The sequence below is a fragment of the Lolium rigidum genome, chromosome 2, assembly GCF_022539505.1.
Source record: "Lolium rigidum isolate FL_2022 chromosome 2, APGP_CSIRO_Lrig_0.1, whole genome shotgun sequence".
NCBI lineage: Eukaryota > Viridiplantae > Streptophyta > Magnoliopsida > Poales > Poaceae > Lolium > Lolium rigidum.
Window position 1 is genome coordinate 241,837,229 of NC_061509.1, and position 13,735 is coordinate 241,850,963.

Here is a 13,735-nt window from a genome sequence, read left to right on the forward strand (position 1 = left end):
TTTTTGCAAGATGATGATCCTAAGCAGCCATAGCATTTACCAAATGCTAGTTCCGAACATTTTTGTTTGACTTTTAAAAGTTGCCACCACCTTGCGTCTTGCCAAATTAGTAAAATGAGGGAATCGAATCAAATGGATGGTCCAATTAATGCAGAATTTTACTAACTAGTAAACCAATGTAATTTGTGGGTAGACTTGTGGTAGAGAGGAAGAGTTTTTTTTGCCTTACGTTTGGCATCAATTGATCCAGGCTTTTGACATCGATTAGGTTGGACATGAATGTAAATCTAGCATACTGATGTCAATATTACCAATATGGCAATTTGGTATCGTATAAATTGGGAAGTCCTAACTCCTCTTTTCTCAATGCCACCATGTGGACTTGGCAGGGTAATGTAGACCTTTTTTAGGTGGTATCCATTGAATTCTGTGATTAATTTTTCAACCCTCTTGAACAAATTTTGACATCCCCCATCTAATATTTTATCATCGTAAACAGTTTTATTTTGAAATAGGGGCAATTTTCACAATGTAACCATTTTTAAATAAAAAGCAAAAACATAAATGGAATATAAAAAGAGAAAATAACATAGAAATATCAAAATATGGAAGAAAAAAGGTACTCCCTTAAATGTTCCCCAACCCACACAGGGTGGCTAATCTGAATTTCATAAAAATAAACTTACAAAAAAACCGCCCAATTGGTTGTGGGACGAAAATAGGCCAGCCCATACACGCGTTGTAGGTGTGTGTTGATTTTGCTTAAGGCCACGGCAGCGCCTATGCACCGACCCGTGCGGCGCGAGTGCCACGCCGCACACCCGATGCGATGTGGTTTGGGCCAACCTTTTCTATACTTTTTTCGTTTTTTTTCGTTTTTATTTTTTTAAAGTTGAATATTTTTAAACCCGTTTTTTTTTTAAAAAAAATCTGATGGTTTTCAAATTTTGATTTTTTAAAAAATTGAATAGTTTTTCAAATGTTTGAATATTTTTAATCTAAGTATTTTTAAAAATTTGAACATATTTTGAGATTGAACATTTTTTTTGGAGAATTGTTTTTTAATATTTTTGAACATATTTCAATTTAAATATGTTCGAGATTTAATATTTTCAGATATGAACATCTTTAAAACTTAAAAGTTTTTATATTTAATAATTTTTAAAATTTGAATATTTTTTTAGAAAATGTTCAAATTTGTACATTTATCGAATCTAAACATTTTTCAAATATGTACATTTTTAAGATTGAAAATTTTCGAATATGAACATTGTTAAAGTTAAACATTCATATTTAAATATCTTTAGAAAGAAAAAAGGAAATAGAAAAGAAAAAAACCGGAAAACATGAAACAACAAACAGCAAATAGCAAAATAACGCTAACTGGGCCGATCAGGCTGGTCCATACCGCGCGCGGGGTGTGGGGCACGTAGTAACAACCGAGCTGGTTGGCATATAGGATTCGCCCATAAATTTGGTCAGTCGTATTCCGAAATCTCTAAAAAAAGGCCGACCTTCGCGAAGGTCCGAAAGTCTCTCCGCATGCGACACGTGGCGCGTTGTGCTGCCAGATTTTTGGTGGGAAGTGGTCTCCCTGCTTGCCAAGTGTCGCAAGGGGAAGCGAGTGGGATAGGAGAGGAGAGAATGGTCCAGTTTTCCCTTTATTTTGTAGATTTGTTTTTTCAAAATGAAATATCTTGCGAACCGTAAGTCCAAATTACGAACCGTTTTCACTTTTGAGATCCTCGCGTCGAGATCTTCAAAACTAGATCCCATGTTGATAGGTTTCGAGATACTTTTTTTTCGTACTTCTAATACTAGTGTGATTGTACTCGTGGTGTATACCTAATTGTACTTGTGCTTGAACTGGTAAGTACTTCTGTTTTTAGTGTATTCGGTGCAGTTTTTCCCTTTACTCGTGTGCGTGACTGTACATGTACTTGTTCGTGTGCATGACTGTACCTGTCTCGTGTGCGCGACTGTACTTGTACTCGTTCGTGTGCGCCACTGTACTTACTCGTGTGCACGACTGTACCTGCCCATGTGTGCGACTGTACCTACCCGTGTGCGCGACTGTATTTGTACTCGTTCGTGTGCGCCACTGTACCTGCCCTTGTGCGCGACTGTACCTACTCGTGTGCGCGAGTGTACCTGCCCTTGTGCGCGACTGTACCTGCCCTTGTGCGCGACTGTACCTACACATATGCAAGACTATACTTGTACTCGCTCATGTGTGTTACAAGGTAGCTAGCTGGAGGCGGACACGAGTCAATTCATCTCGTGAGGCATCATGCATGCCAGGGGAGTACGTATGGGCATGTGGCCGCGTAGCTCCCCCGCGAGGCGCGCTAGCTGATCGATTGATCAATCTGATTGGGTAGCTAGGGGTGTCCTGCGCGAGACGAGTACCACGCGGCGCCGGGACGAGTACGCGGGGTTTGATCTACGCGCGCTGGGTCGAGTACGCGACGCGGGGTTGCATGTACGGGCCGCGGCACGAGTACGGGACGCGGTGCGTTGCCACGCGTCATTAATTGGTGGTTCAACTTCCCTTCGTAAAGGTTGGTCTTTATCTAGTGGTACCCGTCGTATTCCTACTATTACGCCGAGAAGGCTGGACACAAAGAGTCGGCATTTCGGCCTGCGAACTCGCTCATCGGGCCTGACGTTTTTCTTCCCAAATCAGGCCTTACCACAACCACGTCAAAAGGCCTAGCCATAGGAGCCATCATCGAAGGATAGCCTTTTCTTTTGAGCGAATCATCCGATAACAGCCTGTGTGGGCTCGTTTGACGACAGCCAGTCCTAAAAGGCTACCAAAAGTGCAAGCTCCATGTGTCAGCTAGCCTCACTCAAAAAAAAAGTGTCAGCTAGCCCATCGAGTCCGTCAGTTCGTTCTTCTGCACGCTGCCATAGACCCAGATCATAATAAGCAGTTCACGCTGTGCCACAACATACACCGAGATGATTGATATCTGAATGAAGGATGAACATGATGCCCCATTCAAGTGCATGATAAAACCAGACAAATCAGAGCCAGACGCTCCACACAGTTCATGGGCGAAACCTAGCTAGCTATCTAGCCGTAGCATGTCAGCGTCGATCCAGTCGTATTCCTTAACCTTCCGACCCGGCCTTGTTGCAGCCACGAGAGAGCTACTAGAAGGGTTAAATTTCATGTCGAGATCAGCGTGAGGTAGCCGCAATAATGAGGGAGAGGGGGGCAACGAGAACGTAACACCAACCGGTGTGGTGTGGATCCCTTTCTTTCTTGTTCGGTCATGCAGCGTATAGCCGCTGTACGTGACAACGCTGACAGAGACGGATGAGTGTTGGAGTAATCATTTATCTTGATGGAAAAATGTCCTTCTCGTAATCATTTCTCTCCATGCATGCATTTCATTGACAAGCCGGAGGAGCAAAACTATACATCTATTACTCGGTTACTCGATCAATGCCTTCGCCGGTGTATGCAGAATTAATCGGTTAAATGTAGATGTAAATGGTATAGATAATTTCCGCTTCAGATTCACGTCCCCTTTTGAGGATATGGTAAGCACTTTAAAGAATTCGCTAGATATGGATGCGGATGTGGATATTGATCAAACGGATATCAATGGATATGGTAGCGGATATGGTGTTGATAATATCCAACGGATACAAATTATCTAACAATTTTTGCGGATTACCCGAGGTTCTCAAATACAATTAACTCATAATAATTAGGTGAACCTCAAATTCCCGGACAACCGAGCATGTTAACTTCACTTGTTGTGTTGTGTTATTATCGACATTACCTCCACCGCGGTGTGGTGCCAAGGCGCAAACTGATTTGTTGCACATATAAGTTCTTTCCAATCATCTATGCATAAAAGGAACATACTTTTATATTTGTGTGCGAATATATTTGGTTATCCGTTTTTTATCCGAGTCCGCTCTGAATCCGCAATCCAATATAATCTACATTTTATCCGCATCCAGCCATTATCCGCTATGATCCGTATGCGACAAAATAATATGGTAAAGGATATGAAAAGAGTAATATCTGATTTGTTTACATGCCTAGTTACATGGGGCGTGTTTGGTAGCATGCAGCTAATTTGGGGCTCTCTAGAACATGACCATGGATGATATACCCTGTCCGAAACAAGACGTGGGTCATGTTCTTCACTTTGATTTGTTGTTTACCATGTAATTTTCTACATGTGATGGGCAACTATCCCCTCTGTTTGGTACACTTCACATAACCAATTTTGGCTTAGCTGATGCAAATCAAAACTGTTTGGTTGCAAGTAGCATGCTGATGTGGTAACAACTTATATTGAAGTGTCGAGGTCACCCATCACTAAATACTAAGGAGTTCAGATAATCCATTCGTCAAAAGGGGTGGTGATATTAAGCACCAGCCAAACTAACAACTGCCCTAATGGCTGATACACCACGAGTAAAACACATATAGCTCATTTTTTTCCGATATGGGAGCATAGCCCCGGCCTCTGCATCAATAGATGCACACAGCCATGTCTTTTATTAAAAAGGATGTTCAAAGTGTATACTTATTACAATCATGCAGTATCTAAGGTCGCAACAAGGACCAACCAAACAAAGATGAAAAGTATACAAAGACTATCCATCTTCGATTCTTCTAATATGTCGCCACCCAGTAGCCTGGAAATAACAATCCCGTGTGACCGTCAATAGATGGTTGCATCCAGTAACCATAATATCCCGCTGCTCCTCCGGAAGAAGGTAAGCCCATAGCTGTATCCAATGCGCCGCACGAAGAATAACCTGCAAAAAATTGGTTCCCTTCTGTTTATTAAACACAATGTCATTTCTAGTAGTCCATATCGACCAGCAAATTGCAGAAACACCAATACGAATACGTTCTTTATCTTTCTTATTCACTCCATTCAACCAATTACCGAACATATTTGTAATATTGGATGGAGGAGGAATGTTATAGGAAAAGAAAAGCATTCTCCAAATTAATTTTGCAAACGGACAGGAAATAAACAAGTGGTCAATAGTCTCATTCTCATCACAGAAACAACACTTTTGACAACCTGTCCACTTTCTCTTTGTCAAATTATCCTTAGTCAACAACACCTTATTGCTAAGGAACCACATAAAATTTTTAATCTTAAGGGGTATTTTGATCTTCCAAAGATACTGACGCAGAAATCTAGTATGACCATTCATAAGATCCAAGTACATAGATTTAACTGAAAACAAACCCGACTCTGTTAACTTCCAGATAAACTTATCAGCTTCATTAGTTAGCTGTACCGACATTAAACGCTCACATAGATGCAGCCACAAAGTCCACTTATGTTCATTTAGGGATCTCCTAAAACCAATGTTAATAGGCACTTGCCCCAAAACCGTGGAAACCATAACATTTTTCCGTTGGACAATATTATAGAGGGACGGATATTGCTGCGCTAACGGCACCTCACCCAACCATACATCCTCCCAGAACCTAGTCCTCGACCCATCCCCTATCTTAAATTGTCCCCGCTTGAAGAAATCAGATTTAACCCTCATTAAACCCTTCCAAAATGGGGAATCAGTGGGTTTCTCCTCAACTTGAGCTAAAGTCTTATGTTTGAGATATTTATTATGTAATAGTTGTTGCCACATTCCCTCCTCCGTTAGTAATTTGAAAAGCCATTTTCTTAGCAAACATTTATTTTTCAATTCAAGAACTTCAATACCTAAACCCCCTTGATCCTTCGGTCTACATATTATATTCCAACGAGTCAATCTATATTTCTTCTTATGTTCATCGGATTGCCAAAAGAAGCGAGATCGATAAAAATCAAGTCCCTTTCTCACTCCTATCGGAATCTCCAAAAAAGATAACATAAACATAGGTAGACTAGTAAGAACTGAGTTGATAAGGGTAAGGCGATCCCCATACGATAGCATCTTTCCCCTCCAACAACCTAACTTTGCATCAAATCTATTTTCCACCGGATTCCATTCAGAGTTACGGAGCATACGGTGATGAATTGGAATACCAAGATATCTAATAGGCAAAGACCCAGAAGCACACCCAAATATTTCTTTATACTGGTGTTCCATCTCTGATGCTTTACCAAAACAAAATAATTCGCTCTTATGAAAATTTATCTTTAGTCCCGATAACTGCTCAAAAATGCACAGGATAAGTTTCATATTAACCGCTTTTTCTATGTCATGCTCCATAAAAATGATAGTGTCATCTGCATATTGCAAGACCGACACCCCCCCCTCAACCAAATGGGGGATAAGACTACCCACATGACCAGCTTCCTTAGCCCGCATAATCAAAATAGCTAACATATCAGCTATGATATTGAATAAAATAGGGGATAACGGGTCTCCCTGCCTCAGACCCTTTTTTGTTTGAAAATTATGACCAATGTCATCATTAACCTTTATCCCAACACTTCCCCCTTGAACAAAATTTTTAATACGATCACACCAAACTGGGTTAAAACCCTTCATTCGCAAAACTTGTTGAAGGAAAGGCCACTTCACCTTGTCATATGCCTTCTCGAAGTCAATTTTAAATAGAACCCCATCTATCTTTTTACGATGTAATTCATGGATTGTCTCATGCAAAACAACAACCCCTTCTAAAATGTGTCTACCAGGCATAAAGGCCGTCTGAGTAGGTTTAACTATTTTGTGTGCCACTACCGACACTCGATTAGTGGACACCTTGGTGAAAATTTTGAAACTGACATTTAGTAAGCATATAGGCCTGTATTGCTGAATTTGCACCGCATTTTCTTTTTTAGGTAGTAGGGTAATAATCCCAAAGTTAAGCTTGAACAAAGGGAAACCACCAGCCTGGAAATGACCAAACATAGCCATTAGGTCTTTTTTAATGACATCCCAAAATCTTTGATAAAACTCCGCAGGAAACCCATCCGGCCCCGGCGATTTGTTATGTTCCATTTGAGATATGGCTTCAAAAACTTCTTCCTCCGAAAAGTCAGCGGTTAGGAGAGCATTTTCCTCATCAGAAATTTGAGGAATATCATCGGTACGAGTTTCCATCATTTCGAAAAAGTTATCTTCAGGAGGTCCAAAAAGTTTCTTATAGTATTCAGTGATGTAAACTTTCAAATTGTCATCACCCACAATAGTGCCTTCTTCTTGTTCTAATTGGAAAAAAAAATTCTTCCTATGTTTGCCATTTGCAATCAGATGGAAGTATTTTGTATTATTCCCTCCCTCCTGTATATGTTTCACTTTAGCCCTTTGTGCCCATTTGATCTCTTCTTCTCGTCTAAGTTTATTCAATTGATCGTTCGCTTTTTTTAAATCAAGCCTCTCCCTCTCAGTTAGAGGACAAGTTTCAGCCTGAATGTCTAAGAAGTCAATTAAATTCAGCAGTCGTTCCTTCTCTTTCTTGTATTTTCCACTTAAATTTTTTGCCCATCCCCTCAGAAACCTTCTCAAATGTCTAACTTTATTTTGCCAAGTCCCAATCGGTGTTTTCCCAACAGGACCAGCCGCCCATTCTCTCGCCACTATCTCATCGAAACCATCTTGTTCAAACCAAGATAGTTCGAAAGAGAAACGAGCATTGTTAACCCGATGAGCCTTACTACCTGAATCAATTAGTAGTGGAGTGTGATCCGATCCCGCTTGGGACAAAGCTCGCACCGAAACAAGAGGTAATTTTTGTTCCCACTCCACGCTTGCTAGTACCCGGTCTAACTTCTCATAAGTTGGGATAATTCTCCTATTCGCCCACGTATATTGACGACCAGATAAAGCAATTTCCCGCAGATTTAAGTTCTCAATGATTGCGTTAAACATAAAAGGCCATCTAGGATTAAAGTTATCATTACTTTTCTCCTCTGGTTTACGAAGTATATTAAAATCCCCAGCCAAAAGTATAGGCAAAGACTCAGTATCACAGATCCTAACCAGTTCAGACAAAAACTCAGGTTTACGAGTGTCTTGTGCCGCTCCATACACGGACACTAAAATCCATTCAAAACCATCATGTTTACAGCGGACATGGAACTTAACACAGAAATCCCCATTGTCCACTTTTTTAATTTGAAGAGTAGATGTATTAATACCAACCAAAATCCCTCCAGACCGACCCATTGGTGGCAAACAAAACCATGCAAAGTCAGCATCCCCCGACAAACTGGCTATGAATGCATTTGAAAAATTAGATCTTCATGTTTCTAACAGCGCAATAAAATCTAACCTATACTCCCGAATCGCCTCTTTGACAAACAGATGCTTTCCAGGATCTCGAAACCCCTCACTATTCCACGACATACCTCTTAGACCCTCCATTTCAAGAGTAAGATTTTTTAAATTTGGTTCGGGTGCTTCTACGAAGAGGTGCCTTATCAATGGCCTTCTTCTTCTTTTTAATCGCAGCACAATTTACTACAGCCGGTTGCTCAATAGCAAACTCATCATCTACCAAATTTTCCTCATCATTCAAATCATCACATAAATTTGAAACCCTATTAACCACTAGGCATATGGGAACTTCATCAGTATTCTCATTTGGTTTTAAAAAAGTCAAAGACCTCGTACGTTCATTGTCAAGAATCAACTTAGCAGAATCATTTTCTATCTCGGCTGAATTGCCCAAAGACACCCCCATAGACTTAGCCTTGTCAATAATATTGGAACATGTAAACGATAACAAAGATGCTTTGTTCGGAGTTGACGTACCAGGCATATTGTACACCAACTTTCGCTGCGCCGAGCTCATTGCCCGCTGCATTTGGGTGTCATCTACATTGGGCTGAGCTCCAATCCTTGCACTTGATCGAGCCCCCCGTATGCTTTCCTCCGAAATCCCTCCAAACGCAATAACCTCATCACGAGAATAAGTTTTTGCCTCTTCCAAAACAGGGGCTGCATGTACAGTAATATTTCGCAAATTTGAGTCTATATCTGGTGACTTGAATTTGTTTGAAACATTTTCGGATAAACTAGAATGATCCCCGATCGACGTACCTCGTGCCGCACAACCGATACCATGCATACTGGGCTCGGCATGCAGCATGGGCTTCAGGCTTTGTTGATGCATGCCGGGCCTTGGGCTGCCGTCGGGCCACACAGACGCTGCGTATCGCAGCTGTCTACATGGGCTGGCAGGCGTCAGCGAGCCATCGCTCACTGTCAAATTGCACGCTGCCTGAGTACTCCCGCCATACTGCCTTGGATCATCCGGCACATGTGATGATGGACGTGAGCCAGCAGCACATTCTAGGATTGGATCGGCTGCCCCATGCAGCGATGAGCATGCACCTTCACCAACGGTCAGAGTAGTGGACAATGGTGAAACCAGACTCGCCGGGAACTGAACAGCGGACAATTGCTGCTCTCTGTCCTCGGAAGAAAAAACATCAGTAAATGTAGGTTCTAAGAATTTAGGAGTAGGATACATATCAACATAATTGGAATTTTTGTACCTCAAGTTATCACATGATTTGGGTAGCCATACGTGCTCCAGTATCAGAAAACCATGTATTTTTCAAAACCTTGAAATCCACAGTACCTAGCGACACCGGCGAACTCATGAGATTAGTTCCTTTACCAACCGTACCTTGTGGATGCAGAGTTGGGTCACCATCAGTTTTGTTATCAGTAACACCTTTGGAACGTTTAGCCTCTCGATCAGTTGCACTATCCTCAGAATGCCCCGAGCCATTACCATTGGGATCTTCATCATCCCCTGGTACACTCGTCATCGTAACATCCGCAGGGATATTAGGCTGCTGCCCCTCCACTTCAAAACGCAGCCGATAAAAATCATTCTTAATTTTCAAATCCCAAGTAGCCGGAATAAGTGAAGGATCCAAACAAGTAATTAGCATACGCAACACATTATTCTTGCGAGTGAAAACAATATCAATGTCCTTAGTTTTTCCAAACACATCTCCAAGAGCCCACATAGCCAAAAAATCATCAAGAGCAGAAGGAGGTAATTTATGCACTCTTACCCAAATATCTTCTGGTGACCATACTGGTTCTATTTCTTTCTTCCAAAAATCAAAGGACATAGATATACCCGAGTCTGGAATATTGAAACGACCAAAGTGCTGCACACGCACTAAGTCAAGCTTACTTGGAAAATTCACTCTATAAACATCCTTCTCCACTTCCTGTACCTCCCATTCATATTGCTCATCAGGAACAATCCATTGTAACTGTGCAATTACCTCTGACAAAGTAAGAGAACCCCCAGAAATAGAGACCCTCCCAATTCTGGTATTCTCAATTCTAGGTTTCACAGAATCAGACAATGGCAGTTCCCAAAAGGATAGGTCGGCATGACCCAATCCATACATAGCCAATCTAGGCCTCGGAGCCTTCAGCAAGGGACACTCCGTGGTGATGTGACCAGCTCTCTGACAGCAATCACACAAAACAACTTCACATTCATTCAAACAATGTCCAGGTTTCCCGCACCTATAGCAAGTTGGCCCTTTTTTCTTACCACCTGCCGCATTATCACCCATACTCGGAGCATCAGCTGAAGTATCTGCTGCTTGAGGTGTTATACCGGCCACTGCCAAGAGGGTTGCTTCCACACTTGGCTGCCGAGGCGGCACCACTGAACGCTGCACAGCTGCAGCAACCCGAGGTACCACCTCCTTCTGCACCTGCACATTGGGTTGAGAAGCATTTGGTGCAACACGAGCATCAACTGCCCCCACATTATGTCCCGCACTATCTGCGAATTGCCGAGCCAGAGCCTCAGCTGTCTCTCTAACCAACTTTTCCTGTATGTCATTCAAACTAGTGGAATTAGGCGGGATCCGATTATTGCCATACCTCTCAAAATTCGGACCATGATTGAACCGGCGCTGATTGTATCCATTGTCCCCGAAATAACGACGGCCATCGCCATTGTTGTTCCGGTTGTAGCCATTGGTGCGGTACCCGCCCCCATTATCATTGGGACGGGCATGACCAGCCCGAAACACCCCATCTCCAAACACCGTGGATCGATTTTCTTGGCCTTCCTGAGAACCGCCATCGTCCCCGGCCGTCCCGCTCGGACCCCCTTGCACAAAATTGCCGCGGCCACCATGAGGACCACCGTCCCAACGGCTTCCACCACGACCTCCTCTGAAGGGTTCCCTCCCACGATTGGGATTCCCACCGCCTCTGTTCATGGCTGCAGCAAGAACTCCCTCGGACGTAACAGACGAACCTGTGAGCGGCGGCTGCCAGGATGCTCGACCGAACCCTAGACAGCGCCTAGCCCCGCGATCAAATTGCGGTACTCGACGTTCTGGGTGGCCCTCGATCGTAAACTCTAGGCCCAGACAGCCCTTCACTTGAGTCATACGATCAAAAGTTTTCTGGCCCGAACGGCCCACATGCATGAACTTGAAATTTGAATTCCTCGTCTCCGATCTGTGAGCCTCAGATCTTACCGGCGTCGATCGGCGTCGCTGCCCCCGGCGCACCCCCTGTTGTCTTCTTCGACGTCGTTGAACTGCTATCCACTCCGCAGCATCAAAAGACTCCAGTAGGAAGGTTGACGGCGATAGCACCGGAACTGACGAAAGTTTTGCTCTCCGATCGATCCTGCAACGGTTAACGATGGCAACATCATCAGCAAAACGAAATTTCTCACCTGTATGCAGCGCTAGCGCCGCCTCTCGTTGTCGTCGTCTCTTCTCTTCCCGCCTTCGGATCGCCGACAGCGACGATGCCTGCAGCGAGCAGGCAGCCTCCGCCGGTGAGCGACGCAGATACGTCGACCCTTCCGTCCGTGTGCCAAGCTCCCATCCCGGCGAAAACGAAGCAGGATCGACCTCCTCGTCGGAGATGTCCGCGATCGCCCAGAACCTACCTTTCGTCGCCTGTAACGGCTCTCCGCACATCTCGCCAGGTGTCAACACATATAGCTCATGATGTATCACAAGTTCATCATCACCCAGATTTTTTTTACAGACCCTAAGGATCTATTTTAGTCAAGTCCTAGCTAATGGAGAAATATCCTACCACCTCCCAAAATATATGTGATGTCATCAACATGTCATGACCGCCATTGATAACAGATGAGCAACAAAGCAATATTACTAATCAAAGTGCCTACGTAGCTAGGTCCTAAGCCAGACCCTCTTCTCACCTGGTGCCATCTTAGCATAGACGCCACTTTTAATGTTGTTGTTAGTGAGGTAGTCTATATCCTTGATTCAGAAGCACGTATTGAAGAGTTGGCCAGAATGAATAAACCTGGTTGTGAAGATCGTCCTCATCTGAGCGTATTTAACTATGGATTTGTTCAACAAGCCATCATGGTTTGGGCAGTTCTAAGATTGAGAAGAGTGTGCAGATCAATATGTAGGCTACGAACAAGTGAAACAAAAAATAGTGCCATGGTATCTTAGTTTGAGGTGCTACCTCAGCTTCTCATCCTTATCGTCGTAAAATGCACGATTTCCTTGCACCATATGATCTCCCCTTGCTCTCTAATCATGCATATCCTCTTCCCCCCCCCCCCCCCACTTTCTAATATAGTTGTGATACCAGTGAAGTCAAGAACATCATTGACAATCTTCTGCATCTGACTTTCTATCAACCCGTTGTGACAACTTACCATTTTCAGGACGAACTCTGATAGAGAAGCTTCCCAAACCACTGAAAGTTTGCAGGCATACATAGCCGTATGATAATCATTATTGGGATGTTCCATCAAGGACATGTCAGTCAACATCACCGAGGGAGCAGACATGTCGGGGAAGCTAGTAGGCATAATTTCCTACGGTAGGTTAACACATTGTAAGTGTGATTCTAAATCCTACAACGCTAGCAATAGCAATGGTGAGCATGATACAATGGTAAGCACCAAACTACACAAATAATCTCTACTCGAAAACGACATAACAATGGTAAGCATGATAGTCGGTTGCATATCCTCTATCTACACACTCACTAGCAACAAGCACCATCAGATCCTTATAAATATACATAGATCGAGCACGATCTAAGCTACAAGCAGATCAAGAGTTTGAGCTTCTTACAACCAGCGGAAGAGCCAACCACACATGCCGGGAAGAGAGAGAAGGTCTGCGGAAAGGCCCTGTTCTCAATTTTGGCTGCTGCGAGGTTTGAGAATTGCTCAAGGGAAACGGCCGATTCGAACGATTTCTAGCGGGCTAAACCTGGAGTTGCTTTGATTATCGTGTTGGCGACAACGCGAAAGACAGTCACACATCCAATCAGGCCATTACCAGCAAGCAAACACGTCCATATACATGTAGATGTAGCACACAAAAAGATAAAGGGTGTCAAGTTGTTTGTTCATCTACAGAAACAGTGGCTGGCTAGCAAGTTGTTTGACACTCGATCCTGGTAGGTTTCCGGTACGCGTCGTCCGTGAGGCTCAGGCGAAGGCACACGTGTAAAGGATGGCACCCCCTTGTCAATCAATCATGGGTTTGTGGATCGTTAACTGCCCCGGTCCTTTTCTTATCCCTTTCCGACCCAGGCAGCGAAAAAGAGGGACGGTGAGCCGAGACGTTAACCTCCATTGATAATAATCGTCGTAATGGCGGCAGCCTCGCCGTCGCTGGCGCTAGTGGCCGATCGAGCTGCATGCATGCGATCTCGTGTACGCGAACAGACAAGGAGGAAAGGGTTAGCAGCAGTAGTCGTAATCCAATCCGACGCGGGCGCAGATAAATAAATCGGGATAGTAAACAGGGGCAAGGGGAAAGCGAGGCGGGCGGCCGGTGTT

At 43.6% G+C, this 13,735-nt stretch overlaps 1 protein-coding gene across 1 annotated transcript; it reads right to left on the minus strand.

The window, feature by feature from the left end:
• Positions 1–4,626: 4,626 nt before the first annotated feature.
• On the minus strand, positions 4,627–11,159 carry LOC124690705. Its single transcript, XM_047224057.1, has 8 exons — positions 10,485–11,159; positions 10,106–10,388; positions 9,584–9,766; positions 8,992–9,399; positions 8,704–8,889; positions 7,608–7,985; positions 5,455–7,400; positions 4,627–4,791 (listed from the first exon to the last, which is right to left on the minus strand). Exons 1-8 carry the CDS (start codon positions 11,157–11,159, stop codon positions 4,627–4,629), a joined length of 4,224 nt encoding a protein of 1,407 aa, XP_047080013.1.
• Positions 11,160–13,735: the final 2,576 nt, after the last annotated feature.

Coding starts and splice junctions, on each gene's coding strand:
- LOC124690705 (XM_047224057.1), bottom strand. CDS start 11,159: ATGAACAGAGGCGGTGGGAATCCCAATCGTGGGAGGGAACCCTTCAGA. Junction 10,389..10,484: donor CGAGTATGGGTGATAATGCG/GCAGGTGGTAAG, acceptor GATTGCTGTCAG/AGAGCTGGTCACATCACCAC. Junction 8,890..8,991: donor TATCGGTTGTGCGGCACGAG/GTACGTCGATCG, acceptor CTGTACATGCAG/CCCCTGTTTTGGAAGAGGCA.